Source organism: Fusarium graminearum, chromosome 1, assembly GCF_000240135.3.
Source record: "Fusarium graminearum PH-1 chromosome 1, whole genome shotgun sequence".
In the NCBI taxonomy this organism is placed as follows: Eukaryota; Fungi; Ascomycota; class Sordariomycetes; order Hypocreales; family Nectriaceae; genus Fusarium; species Fusarium graminearum.
The window spans coordinates 6566236-6580129 of record NC_026474.1 but is presented as its reverse complement, the minus strand read 5'-3'; the positions used below and the strand labels follow the sequence as shown (position 1 = coordinate 6580129).

Here is a 13894-nt window from a genome sequence, read left to right as displayed (position 1 = left end):
GAATTATATAATAAAAAACAAAGGTTCAACAAGGAAAGAAAAGAAAACCCAAAAGTCTAAATAGCCTCGGTCGACGGGGTTTATCCCATCAACGTCTCATATCCGTTATCCATCATCACATCCATCCAATACGTATCCTTCTTATCCTCATCCATGCAAGCCCATGTCTTCTTGACCAGCATCAGCATTCGCCGAATCGGCTTGGCCGCCAGAATATTTTCAAAGGCGGAAAGACGAGCAAGAACTATCTTTCTCGCTTGGAGAACCTCCAACCCGTTCAACGGCACTCTAAATCGTGGACTGGCTGCTACACTCGCCACGGGAGATCGCTGCAGATTTGAAATCGAGCAGTACGAACGACACATTGACAGCTCACTACAGATACTCACAAACAACAACGGCTGGATAGACCGGCTTCGAGACGTTGTAGGAATATCTTTGACCAAGTCTAGCACATGGAGAGCTAGGCAGGTCAACCACGTATCTGCAAAAGCCCTCTCATCCGGATAAGAACCCGAAGAATCAGGTGAGCCCGTCATAAAGTGTGCTGATTGTGCATACGGCACCAAAAGATCCGGGAAGTTTCGGTATAACTGAAGCAGCCCTGTGCATCGATAAGCTTCGGCAATGTTGACTAAATGAATCGCCGGAGTTAGGTCGTCGCCAGCGTCGACAATATCGCCTTCCTGGGGCAGTTCGATTGCACAAAGCTCGGCATGCAGTTGTTCCGAAGCTAGAATTGCATCCTGGGCCTGTTGAATATCGTCCTTGGAAACAAAACGTCGGGTCCGCAATCGCTTTCGTTCTTTTCGTACAAGACAACCCACGCTGGCAACTAATTCCTGTACCTCGATACCGATGCCTGTCTGGGGGTGAGGCATGCGAGGTTCGTGCATATCGAGTGAGTCCGGTGGGACAGGTTGCGGCGCAGCACTTCTCGTATTGGGGTCCAAGTCCGTCACAAAAGAGAGCAGCATTTTCCAATACACAAGCGAGTTGTAAAAGAAAAACTCCTTCTTCTTGTCGGCTAACGCAAGAGGGTCTCCACGCGCCTCTGCAGTTATAACTTTCCTTGCGAGGACGTCGAATTGTGGTTGTCCGAGACTATCCGGATCGTGCCATGAAAGACTCATTCCTAACATGACTAAAGCCAACAGAGACGACGTTTCTAATTCAGCAATCTTGGCTTCTCTAGACAAGCATATCATGGCTTGGTCTCGTAGTCGATGGCCAACTGATGCAAAGGTGGGTGAGACCTCTGAGAGGCACGCGGCAGCCATACTCTGTGTGATGTAGTAGAGGGACTGTGAGCCGGACCACATGTTTGAAATAGTAGTTCGATATGGGTTCATCGGACTGTCATAACACGACATCATTCCGCATACTTCCTTGAAGTAGTATTCAACAAGAACGGAGGAATGGTCCTGGAGAGCTTGAGCCAAGGGCATTTCGATAACTTGCTCAGAAGCCTGGTTTGTGGGTTCTACTCTTGTCAAGGCCTGAGAATATACTGGTTGTGGTTCCATTGTGGTAGTTGACCAGAGCCTGTCATCAGTTTGCTCTGGGGAAACCTGATCTGGTGTTTGTCCGAGTGATTGGTCTGGATATAGGTGAAGCATATCATCGGTGAATTGCATCATAGGCATGGAGCCATCCAAGGTTTCCTGCCCTTGGGGCTCGATGCATCCCGCGTCGATAACATTGGAGAGATGATCTAAAAGTCCTTGATCATAATAACTGTTGACAAACTGCCCCGAGTGCTGAGGTTGTGGTTGAGTTTGAGGCGGTGGTGGAGGCGGAGGCGGATGCGGGGGTTGTTGTTGTTGTTGTTGTCTTTGCAGTGGCGTAGGTTGATAAGACGCATATATTGGACTTGGCTGGGTTTGTTGAGGAGGGGGTAAGGCGACATCATCAACAGTAGCATCTGCAGGCGTCTCAGGGGGATCCTTGGGCGGAGACTTTGATCCGCCTTTCCAGCGTAAAGGTTTCTGATATCCTGGACACGGAATGCCTAGTCTTACACACCGGGAACAAGCGGGCTTGGATTCATCACATTTGAGCTAGATAAGCGGTCAGAAAAGGAGGGGGTGTCGGGTCACAGGTGAGGCAAAGACAGTGGCTTACTCTTTTGGACTTACACACAGCGCAACCAGTGCGTGATCTAGTGATGTTCATGCGCGCCGCTGAATGTGTTGATGAGAGCATCATGACCCCGTTTGGTGGTATCCGTGTTGATGAGTGGAGATTTCAAGGTGCGGGATAGTTGGGGCTTGGGGGTGGAGAAGAGATAGAAGTCTCTCTATCACGTGATTCTTTAGCGTAAAGCCATGGGCTCTCCTTATTGGATCTTTGATCTGAGGTATCATTCCGTTGCTTGCATTGCCGAGGAACGTGTCTCTGTCTGGTTGAGTCTATTCGCAGTCATCTCGTTGTGTTGCAGCTGTAGATTATTCAGTATACTACTCTCTAACAACACCATCAATGCTCAAGTACCTTGGACCATGTGGAACTACTTAGTAGCTTTGTACTACATCTCCACCTATTCAGGTATCAATTACCGTCGCCACCTCCTCTCAGCTGTTCCAAGGTTTCCGGAACTGATTGACAATGACGGAAATACGGAATAAGTGAGAGTTGCATATCCTCGCATGCGTGTCATTTAACTTCCATTCTGAGACATGAGGTATAATCATTTCGCCATATTCCCCAGGAAATGGTCCATCTCGTCCCGTACGGCCGCTACTGCTCCACCAACCCCATTCCCAACGCGGTATCAATAAGCTTAGGATATCAATACCACAACCGGAAGTTATATGCACAGGAACCATCGATATTGTTCTCTCTATTCAAGGGTCTTGTCATTCCCAGCTATCTAAGCTATCTGTGCTTGAACGCCATGTCAATGCTCCCTTGTTTCTACAGCTGTCAGTATCAAAGCTAATCAAGATGGCGTCGATAACACCAAGTCCTTCCTTCAAGGTGGCTCTTGTACAGATGAAGCCAAAGGTAATACATCATAACATCGATGACGCTTCAACGGTACTGACTGACGTTTACAAAGCCCCTCGATGCTGAATATAACTTTGCACTTGCGGCCGAGCAGATACGACTCGCAGCGGTTCAGGGTGCATCCCTAGCAGTCCTGCCCGAATACCACCTCACAGGTTGGGTACCAGAAGAACCATCTTTTGCACTCACGCCTGAGGATGCCCAAAAATATCGAGAGAAATACCAGGCATTGGCAGCAGAACTTCACATCAACATCTGTGCTGGAACCTTTGTTACCCAAACTTCCAGTCTTGGCGATGTGGCAAATCTCGATGCCAGACCTACCCTCCTGAATACCTCCGACTTTATCGATCATGATGGCAACCTGCTTGGCACTTACACCAAGACCAACCTCTGGATCCCAGAACGTCTTACATTGACTTCCTTTGTTGATCATGCTCGCAATACGTCCAAGGACGAATTCGCAGCGCCCAACCCTCATCAAGTCATCGACACTCCTCTCGGTCGAGTCGGTATCCTTGTGTGCTGGGACCTTGCCTTTCCCGAAGCCTTCCGGCAACTGGTCCTCGCCGGGGCCAAGATAATAATAATTCCTTCATACTGGACATCAGGGGATATGTCCGAAGAGGGTCTTGCATATAATGCCAACTGCGAAAAGATGTTTATACAGTCCGCACTGGTCACTCGAGCTTTCGAGAACACTGCCGCGGTTATCTACTGCAATGTTGGCGGACCAGCGGAAGAGGGCTTCTTTGGCTGTAGTCAAGTCACGTTGCCCATTGTTGGGACTGTTCCTGGGAGCTTTACTGATGGTGAGGAGGCCATGCGTATCCTAAATGTTGACATGCAGACCGTGGATATTGCGGAGCGCAACTATCAGATTAGGCAAGACTTGGCAAGGGAGGATTGGCATTATGGGTACGACAGGAGCACATCAGCAAAGCTGTAAGTCAATGCGCGCATCTTCTTTTATATCACATCATGAATGAATATCCGAGTACTGCTGCAAGTCATTGTCATTTGTTCTACCCAAATATACGAAAAGTATTTAATATTGTCTGCCACCCTTGAGTCGGTCGAAGGTCATGTGAAGACTTGATGTGTGGAGACACAATACTGCCTCGGCCTATACATCTTGTGCTAAGCAAATTATTGGTGGTTACATTTCACTAATATATTGGCAGTCCTTGAACCGAAAGCTGGCCTTAATTAATCGATAACTTGAAACATAGACTTTAATTAATTACAATAATGCAAATACCCTATGAACTAATAAACATAATTCGCTCATTCCGCCCGCTTGCTTGCCCGTGCCCAGACTTCTGTGTTGACCAAATTATGACTCGTCTTGCTTGGAATGTGCACTAGACACAACCTCCTTTTCTGGTCTCTGTGGCTCCGACGAGTCAACCACAGGCAATTCTTCCCCCAGAATGAACTCAAGCTTGGGTCCTTCATAGGTCTTTCTCTTCATAAACCACAATCCTGCGACAAAGATAATGAAGATGCCCAAAACGGCCGTCACGTAGTCTAAAGAATGTTAGCTGGTGATGGAAAATATCAAGGTTAACAAACTTACTCATAGTAGATACATTGATGGGAATGGCAGGTGGGAAGCAGAAGAACTGTGGAAAGAATTAGCATAACTCCTCGACATAGTTATCCTAGTAGTCATGACTTACGACAGATGTGACAAGGACAAAGATGACTGCGACGTAGTTCACAACATATCCAAATGTGTGTCCGAGAGAAAACACAGGGGGCTCGGCAAGAACAAGTTGTCGGCCTCTGATGAGCAGAATGAGAACTGGTGCAGCATATGAGAGGTTGAGGAAAAGAGTGCAGCTGGCAATATAAGCGTTGAAAGCAACCTCCGGGCCTTGTGTCTGTTAGAGCGGGTCTCAAGATATTTGCAATGAAACTTACCTAGATATAGTAATCCAAAGAGAAGGTTGAAAATAGCTTGTACGACAATAGCTCGAACGGGAACGTTGAGCTTTGGATGAAGATGCGAAAGGCTATATATGTTAGTCATACGAAACAGTTGTGTAGTGGTCAAGAAACACTTACTACTTGGAGAATGGTGTTCCGTTATCTCGTGCCATGGACCAGAGAAGACGACTTCCAGAAGTAACACAGCCATTTGCACCATTGACAAAACATAGAGCAACAGCAACGCTCAGAACTGTAGCGGCAGCTTTGCTCTTGGTTGCTTGGAGGATCATCTCAGTGAGGGGACTCTGAGTGGGTGATGCAAGAAGGAGATCAAGATCGACAAAGCAAAAGAGCATGACCAAGATAAAGACAATACCACTGAGAATATTTAGCACATTTCCATATCTTAGGTTTTTTAGGGAAGCTTACGTTACACCACCGACTAGGACAGCAGCCACCATAGCCTGGGGTGCATCTTTGGATGGTCGAGGCATTTCTTCCGTCATGTGTGCCACAGCATCAAAACTACACTTGTCAGCAATTCTTATATCATATATCTCAAGGAGTACTCACCCAATCATACTCAGAGCTGACTGAAGCAGTCCAAGCATCCAAGCCGTGCCATCGCTCCATCCGGTTGTGTTGGAAAAGTTGGTAAAGACGAACTTGGCATCGGTTTTGGGAGAAGTGGAAAGTAGTACGATACTGATGACCACGACACTGATCAAGGACCAATACACTGGGATAGTTTAGCATCTGTCTTCACGAGATTTATACGTTTGGATGAAGCTTACAGGCACCCTCATTCCAGCGATTTAGAATCGGATAGGCAAAAATGTTCAGAAAGACGCCGACAATTGATACTGCTACAAACATCAAGTATGTACCCCATTGGGTAATCTCGTAGGTGCCACCTGAACCAGCTACTGCAGCAGCGGCAAGGAAGCGAGCTAATTTGATGTAAGCGATGTGATAGATATTTAGCGAAATAAAAAGGGGGTAAAGTACCTCCAAAGTAAGCAGCGGTTGTGTTGAGGGTCAACCATCCTGCGATGTTGATCCATCCGACGATAAAACTCTATTTTAGGTTAGTAGGCAATTGAATGGGTTGGTGATGTTGTTTTTACCATCTGACTCTTCCATTTTTTGGTTGATAGAGCAAAGGAGTAGTGATATTGTCCTCCGGCTGTGGGATACAGGGATGCCAACTCTCCGACACTGGCGCTCAAACAAATATTGCATACAACGCAAAAAATAAAGCCGTAGACGAAACTAACGGAGCCGCCAGACGGCATAACAAGTCCTAGAGATCCGGCGAGAGAGATCCAGGTGCTGTGTTTGGTGAGTATGGCCGAATCAGATCATGGTGTGGTTCGATGTCTTACTTGAGAATTGCAAAAGCCATGCCAACCATGGTAATCTTTGAGAACCTCTTTTGGAGGTGACCCTCCTGGGCCTGAGTCGATGCCGCCATGGGTCGTGATGGCTTACAATGGGATTGAGTGATGTTGAACAAAGTCTTGGCTCCCGTCTGCGCCGCGACAAAGAGGAATAAAGACGCGACTAGTTATAAAGTGTTCTGTCCCTGTCCCTTATCTCAGAGTCGATGGGATGTGATACGAAGTTGATGCTACCTTACTCGCGTCCTGCATGGGTCCCATGGCCAATCGGGGGTGGACCGACCGGTCTCTCCGCGTTGCGGGGGAAATGGAACCAGGAGACAAGACTAGACCAAGACCGGCAAAAATAAGCTTAGGAATTCCATCTGTCCGGGTCTGGAGGATGGTGGTGGAGATGAGCTGTTCTTCGGCAGATAATGAAGTGATACATACATATGGCATGCAGGTGAGAAAGTGATAAGAGACGAAATCCCTGCTTTGAGTCACTTTTGGACAATTCTAGCAACTCAACGGGGACGAGATAGCAACGTCCTATTCCATACCAAAATCACTTGATAAGATTAATAACAACATAGTAATCTGAATGTCAGCAGTAGTCAAGCCACTTCAGCCTTGTCGGCAACCTTCGCTCACCTCCGTCACTATCCGGAGGATCAGTGAGGTCCAGGGTATGTTTCGCGAGATATGCTGGCTGGCACATCATGTTGGTCCATTCGAGAATGGCACCCTCGAGCGAAACCTTATTCTCTACAGACGGACAATCTACAGCAGCGAAAAAGAAAATACTAATGGTGGTCTGATGATAACCCTGGAACCAACACCCAGCATAATTGACCGAGACATGGTCAGTGATGCAGCCCAATCAATATATATTGCTGCAGCTAAAAGGGGTTCCATATCGAACCCAACAACTACCTTGTCATTGGAGAAATCGATCCAAGACAATTCAAACCTTGACAAGACCTGAAATGTCATAGCAAACTTACCCCTGACTTCGACTCTAGTCATCCCAACGATCCCAAGCCCTACATTAGCTCCACTTGCTAGAAGCATCATGGAACATCAATTATATATCCGGAGTTTGACAAGCTATAAATAGTGTTCACAGCCGATCAAACTCAAAAGTGCATTCACGATCATAATGAACTAAGTTATCTATATGCTCCTTGGAGTGCAGTCTGGCCAGAAATGTAGTGCTCAACAACACACAAGCAGCACACAGCCCCACGCAAACCTTGACAACTCAGTTCATTCGAGCTTGATAAATGACAATGGTATTCATTTGAATATATCCTACGCTATTGGGGATACTGTTAGTATACTAAAATCTATTTATATGCTTTTGGGCTGTACGAACTCCTATCTACAGTCAAGCATCCCGTTCATCCATAGATATAATATGAAATTCCATCATGTAAATTTAAAATTATCAAAAGTACAAAGAAAACAAAATCATCGCATGGGTCAATTGCTCGCCCTGGAAATCTTAACTGTTGTGGTTTTCGTAATGCCAGCGCCTCTGTATGCTGCATCTCCTGCACACTCATCATCACTCGATTGTACGTCAATATTACCGAGAACTGTAGCATGGTTGGAAAATCCATGAGGGCTTGTTACTCTGTCCCGAAGCTCGTAATCATTGTTGATGCCTTCTTGGCTGCTCGTCTCGTCATCCTTTCTGTGACCACTCGACAAAGTATGCCAGTTCTTTCCACTTCGCATCGTCGCGCTTCGCAGTGTACCTCGGCCATAGGCACTATCACCAGTAATTGGAGTTTTCTTGGATCCTTTGCCATAGTAACTGCCAAGAATACGGCGGAACAATGGCTTAAGACAGGGCAAACTGCCACCAATGATACCAACGTTTAGCTCGACAACGGTCCAGATGCTGATATTGCGAGAGTCCCAAAGCCAGTCGCCCACTTTGCCGTAGTTGGTGACATAACCGACTTTCACAATGGCGGCAGCGCAGGCAAAGACACCGAGGCCAAGAATGGCAATCAGTGTCACTCGAGTGCGGAAGTGGACGTTGAGATTCCATAACATGGGTGTAGGAATGATGACAGCAAAGAAAAGATCAGTCAAGATATTCAGAGCCGCGTTTGTATATGACAGGCTTTGAAGGGTATGCTGGGACCAGCACTGCATAGGGACAAGGGGATCCCAGAGGGCACGAAGGTCCTTGCACTGAAGTACTACAGTCTTGGGAATGTCAGTATGTTGTCTTTGTGGCTGAAAGTTGTAACGTACGAAAAAGCATCCAATGGTATAGATGGACATGAATATCATGATACCACAAATAAGCCACCGGTAGAATTTGGTAGAGGCAATTCGCAACAGAGCAAATCCGACAGACAACTTGACGACGCAGATGGCAATAAGGAAGATGGGTTGACTGATGAAATTGAGCTTCATTCCTTTTTGGAAGACATCTGGTTCAACATCGCCAATGTGTTTTCCAGCACCATATACAACAGAGGCAATGATGACACCCTCACCAGCCCAATTTAGGGCCATTGTTAATATCATAAAGGCATCCTGTCAATGGTCAGCATTGTTTCAGAATGCAGGTGATTGCCAAGTAGAAGAGTTGCAGGGAGTTAACAAGACAAAAAGTAAAGGCAAAAAAAAAGCAAGCAAAATATGATGTCAAAATCAAACTTACATCCCACCCAGTACCACGAATGATAAAAATTCTCACGTACAAACGAGCAAGTACAACGATCGTAGCCAAGGTAACAACAAAAAGAGTACCACCAAGAATAGCACCGGCCCCGTTCTCGTCAGGATTTGAGGGCAAGTTGGCTGGATCCATGATAAATCGACAGAAAGGCAAAGATGTACAAGAGACCCCAAAACTTGGAAAGGATTGAGGAACAAGGCAAGGGAGCAGAGCACATAATAAGAAAAAACATATGCACAGAGGAGGGGGCAAAACATGTCTACCAAGGGGGTACTATCAGCAGACGAGTTGCCTCTCACCTAGAGAGCCTGGACACCACGTTTCTAACAGGGTTTCAGCATGAGCTAAAACATGTAAGTCCCGCCGGCCAGGACTGTAGGTGATGCCATTTGAGGATAGTAGAGATGCAGGTCCGGCGGGGTCCTCCGAAGTAGAAAGATCAACATTTTGTTACAAGGTATGATGCAGTAGAGAAACTGTTCTAGCAGCAGGCTCTTTGACCCGAATATCCTGTCACCGCGGAACTATGCCATGTCAAAGTGTTTGTATCATGCATCGGTTAATTTCCACATTTTCCAATCGGAAAAAACTGCCAAACTGAATTCGGATCACCTACCCAGTTGATGTGTTATAAGCATAGTGCCGAGACATAATCACCAGCCTCCTGCTTTGAATGTGTCTCATACGGCCTGTTCCGTCTTATACAGCAAGTATGAAAGGAGGATCCTGGTAGTTAGCTACGTAGGGATCAAGCGGTAGATCCGGTAACGAACATAATCTAAGGGTTAGTTCCTTTAGGTTGGCCAGGGTGGTGATCACATGTTCCTGCAAGACGACACCGTTGATGAAACGCCAAGCTACTCTGATAAAGTATTTCTACATTTAGCTTGCTACAACCGAGACTAAAATATGGACACGCCCAAAGCGTTGACCCGCGGGAATTCTTCTCCACTAGGAAACGGGTTGATGTATTCTGTGACGGTCTATTAATGCAACTGTGCCGGCTTTGCATACGAAGGGATGTTCAAGAGGGAAGGTGTCATATATAATAGAGTGACAATCGATGTTTATATCTCAATTGGACAATGTACTATAGTTTGCATACTTCTGGGATTGATAAGGTCGAGTCGCATGTAAACTGGATCCCTTCGTGATTCGCGAGAGGGGGATCTACATGTCGATCAAAGAGTTCGGATGGAGATGTGATTAGAAGTGGATTTTTGACTTTTTTATCCTGTCCAACCTAATCTTTCTAGTTGGTTTTCTATCTTGAAACCCCTCCCCTCAGTCCTTCATCGGATAATTCAAAAGACACCAGAGACGAGTCGGGCCTAATAATCCTTTTCTCTTGTCTTCCCCGCTGGCACTAACGGGAATGGCACTCTTTTTGTTAGTGTCGGGCATATTCTCAAATATGGATACCTTTCTCCACCTGACGGAACTCCTCCGGATCGTCGTTCGTGCTAACAAATGCCCGGTTGCCGTGGATTTCCAATAGTAGAGTTGATTCAACTTCATGACTTTCAAAAAGGGGCTCAATCATCATATCATGGCATAGAGTCAACTGAACCATATTCCCCTGAAATATCTATAACAAGAAATGCGCCGCTGGTGTCCCTTTGTCCTGCAGATTGACCCCTGCCACTCTGTGAACTCGACCGCACTCTACTGCTGGTACTCCCTGTTCATCTTACAGGATGACAACCCCAAATTGGATTAGATCTAAGTTTCCATCAAACCCCTGCCTCGGTTCAACAGCATGTATAAGGTTTAGAGGGCCTTGAGACTCCACACTCATCATGCTCTTTGGCAATGTCCCTGGCTTTTCAGCCACTGGTCCGTGTTAATTGCCGTCATCTAGAGACAATCCTTGTCTTATAGTTGCCATTAAATGATTCTACACGATACTCCAATTGTAAGGTGCTTTGGCAAAATCTTCACCCGCGATCGTCATGAGGTCCCCAACGGATAGCCAAGACCACTCATTTCCTTGCTCTAGACCTAGGTCCTGTTGCTCATGCAAGTTGAGTCTAGGGATACTCCGATTAAGGAGACTCGTATGCAGTATATAGTTCAATCAAGTTCTGCTTGATCATCACTCCTCACTCACCGGTCACTCAAGTCACAATCTACAGAGTTGAAACCAGAGCAATCCCTGTCACTCTTTTGTACCATTCCCCTCATTCGTTCATCATCATGCGTGCTGAATTCCTTTCACTCCTGGCTCTCAACGCTGTCAGCGTTTTGGCCGCCCCCAAGCCTAGCACAGTTGGTGCCTCTGCTGCTGAGGCTACTCAGCTTGAGGAGATCGCTGATCTTGCTGCTGCCGCTTACAAGACTGCCCAAAAGACCAAGGCTGCCGGCACCTGCGACTGGAGCAAAGTCCGCGTTCGACGGGAATGGTATGTTAGGACGCTACTGCATGTCATGCAGAATAAGCCCGATACTAACTACCGATAGGAATACCCTTTCTAAGAATGACAAGAAGGCGTACATCAAGGCTGTGAAGTGTCTTCAGTCTAAGCCTGCCAAGGGTCCTGCAGATTTTGCCGCTGGTGCCAAGACACGCTTTGATGATTTCGTTTCCACGCATATAGATGCAACTCAAACGATACATTACACAGGAAACTTCCTCTCCTACCACCGTTACTATACTTGGTTATATGAGGAGGCTCTTCGAAATGAGTGTGGCTACAAGGGAACTCAGCCTGTAAGTACTCCATCAAAAGAATAGCAACTTGCTTCGATTACTAACATTTTCAACAGTACTGGGATTGGTCCCTCACTGCCATTAGCGGTCTCAAGAAGTCACCACTCTTTGATGGCAGTGACACGTCCCTCTCTGGTGACGGCGCGAGCACTGGCGAGAACCCTGACATTGTGCTTGGAGCCTCTAGCGGTCTTCCTCCCGTGTACCTCAAGACCGGTAACGGAGGTGGCTGTGTCACGTCAGGTCCCTTCAAGGATATGAGCGTTAACCTTGGCCCTGCAGCCCTTGACCTCCCTGGCGGCAAAGTTGAAGCCAACCCCGATCCCCTTGCCTACAACCCTCGTTGCCTGAAGCGTGATCTGAGCGACTCTGTCAACCGCCGTTTTGCTAACGCCACGTCTGTCCTGAACAACATTGTCAACCCCAAGAATGTCTTTGACTTCCAGATGCAGATGCAGGGTGTCCCCGGCACTGGAGACATTGGTATCCATGGAGGCGGTCACTACGCCCTGGGTGGTGACCCTGGTCGCGATGTCTACACCTCCCCTGGCGACCCTGCTTTCTACTTCCACCACTCCATGATTGACCGTGTCTGGTGGATCTGGCAGATGCTTGACACCAAGAACCGTGTCAATGGAAAGGATGCTCTTGCGGGCACAAACACCTTCCTCAACATGCCTCCCAGTGCTGATACCACATTTGAGGACTCCATCCATCTTCCTTGGCTTGGACCCGATAAGCAGATCAAGGATCTCATGAGCACCCAATCTGGTCCTTTCTGCTACGTCTACCTGTAGACTGCGGCATTATTAAATAGGAAAAGACTTCATTTTCTTGCGCTAGAACGCTTTAATTACATCATAATAATACAACTTACAAGTTCCAACTATGATCAACTGTCGTTGCCAACTTGTGTTATCATGTTGTGGGATATAGATCTACCAAGATATCCGCATGTAACTGTAGCTTCGGTTTCACTTGACTCTGGACAGGGGTAAATTGGCCCAACAACCCAGGGTAAGTCACCAACACGAAGCTGTGCAACCCTGTCGTCACATCAAAGTGGAGCGTTGAGGCTTGCCAAGCAAAGTGTTCCCAGTCCAAGTCTATGGATAACTAATTTCTACCGGCTTAACTTCTACTATAGGACGGTCGACTTGCCACCTTGAACCAACTGCCTATATGAGCATCAACTCCTGAAGAGATCCAAAGCACGTGTCCCCTTACCCCATATATGCCCTGCTTCATGTAACTGTATATTCTCCACAATGCCGAATTTTATTTGCTCCTCTACGGGCCGAGCCCTGATACAACCGTATTCCCCACGAATGATCGCTGGCATTTGCTTTTGTACAATGTCACCAGAACGGGGTGGCTTGACAAGCCTAGAACTATACCAAGGCGTTTTATAATCGTTTGAGTCTAGGACTCGAGTGTCCTTGGCTTGGGAGTCGTTTCAAGGGTGTAAGATTGATTGTCCAAGTTGATTTGATTCGTAGATGTTCGAGAAACTATCAAATCTATCTGCAATGAACCATCCGCCAAGTCGCCCCCGAGATAACGCATAAGATGTTTACCTTTTACTATAATCGTAAAAGCCTCGTCCACTCTTGATACCCAAGTTGCCTTCATCTAGGAATTTCTGCAGATATTCTCGGGGCTCACTCGGGATATTCCCCCTCTCATCAGCATAATGCTGTTCTATATCCATGACAACGTCTAAGCCTACCAGATCCATCTGTTCAAATGGTCCTTTGGGCGTCTTCAGAACTCCTTTGAAGATACCGTCGATTTCCTCAGGAGTTGCAACGCCTTCTGCTGCCGTAAGAAGGGCTTCTCTCTTAATAGCTGCCCATATCCTAATAAGATGAGTTTTTAGTCATTGGAGTTACTGCGATCAAGTGAATGACCTACCTGTTGTAGATATACCCCATCGAGGGCTTCTTGACGTGGAAGGGAGAAAACCCGTGGACCTTGCATTGCTTCGTCATTAGATCGATATGAGAGGGGTCTGTGGTTTCATGACCCATGATCTCGATTTCTGAACCAGTTAGCACAATGTCTGCCACAATCTGAGAATCGAAGGCCTACCAGGTACTTCAGGTGGCCAATCTATAAGTTTCAATATCAACCACAGTCCTTCGAAAATAAGCACAT

At 46.8% G+C, this 13894-nt stretch overlaps 6 protein-coding genes across 6 annotated transcripts; 2 read left to right on the top strand and 4 right to left on the bottom strand.

The window, feature by feature from the left end:
* Window positions 1-80: 80 nt before the first annotated feature.
* On the bottom strand, window positions 81-2205 carry FGSG_01992 (uncharacterized protein; the record flags this gene model as incomplete). Its single annotated transcript, XM_011319554.1, has 3 exons — window positions 81-329; window positions 390-1969; window positions 2139-2205. 3 exons carry the CDS (start codon window positions 2203-2205, stop codon window positions 81-83), a joined length of 1896 nt encoding a protein of 631 aa, XP_011317856.1.
* Window positions 2206-2946: 741 nt separating this feature from the next.
* FGSG_01991 (uncharacterized protein) lies at window positions 2947-3958 on the top strand (the record flags this gene model as incomplete). Its single annotated transcript, XM_011319553.1, has 2 exons — window positions 2947-3006; window positions 3062-3958. 2 exons carry the CDS (start codon window positions 2947-2949, stop codon window positions 3956-3958), a joined length of 957 nt encoding a protein of 318 aa, XP_011317855.1.
* A 387-nt stretch (window positions 3959-4345) lies between these two features.
* Window positions 4346-7397, bottom strand: FGSG_01990 (uncharacterized protein; the record flags this gene model as incomplete). Its single annotated transcript, XM_011319552.1, has 15 exons — window positions 4346-4539; window positions 4589-4634; window positions 4692-4888; window positions 4936-5027; window positions 5080-5322; window positions 5374-5469; window positions 5518-5683; window positions 5739-5894; window positions 5953-6022; window positions 6072-6276; window positions 6330-6507; window positions 6584-6743; window positions 6777-6829; window positions 6978-7091; window positions 7331-7397. 15 exons carry the CDS (start codon window positions 7395-7397, stop codon window positions 4346-4348), a joined length of 2037 nt encoding a protein of 678 aa, XP_011317854.1.
* Window positions 7398-7808: 411 nt separating this feature from the next.
* FGSG_01989 (uncharacterized protein) lies at window positions 7809-9159 on the bottom strand (the record flags this gene model as incomplete). Its single annotated transcript, XM_011319551.1, has 3 exons — window positions 7809-8546; window positions 8595-8882; window positions 9010-9159. The coding sequence occupies 3 exons, from the start codon at window positions 9157-9159 to the stop codon at window positions 7809-7811; spliced, it is 1176 nt and encodes a 391-aa protein (XP_011317853.1).
* A 2064-nt stretch (window positions 9160-11223) lies between these two features.
* FGSG_01988 (uncharacterized protein) lies at window positions 11224-12534 on the top strand (the record flags this gene model as incomplete). Its single annotated transcript, XM_011319550.1, has 3 exons — window positions 11224-11429; window positions 11488-11737; window positions 11794-12534. 3 exons carry the CDS (start codon window positions 11224-11226, stop codon window positions 12532-12534), a joined length of 1197 nt encoding a protein of 398 aa, XP_011317852.1.
* A 776-nt stretch (window positions 12535-13310) lies between these two features.
* Window positions 13311-13728, bottom strand: FGSG_12049 (uncharacterized protein; the record flags this gene model as incomplete). Its single annotated transcript, XM_011319549.1, has 2 exons — window positions 13311-13596; window positions 13652-13728. 2 exons carry the CDS (start codon window positions 13726-13728, stop codon window positions 13311-13313), a joined length of 363 nt encoding a protein of 120 aa, XP_011317851.1.
* Window positions 13729-13894: the final 166 nt, after the last annotated feature.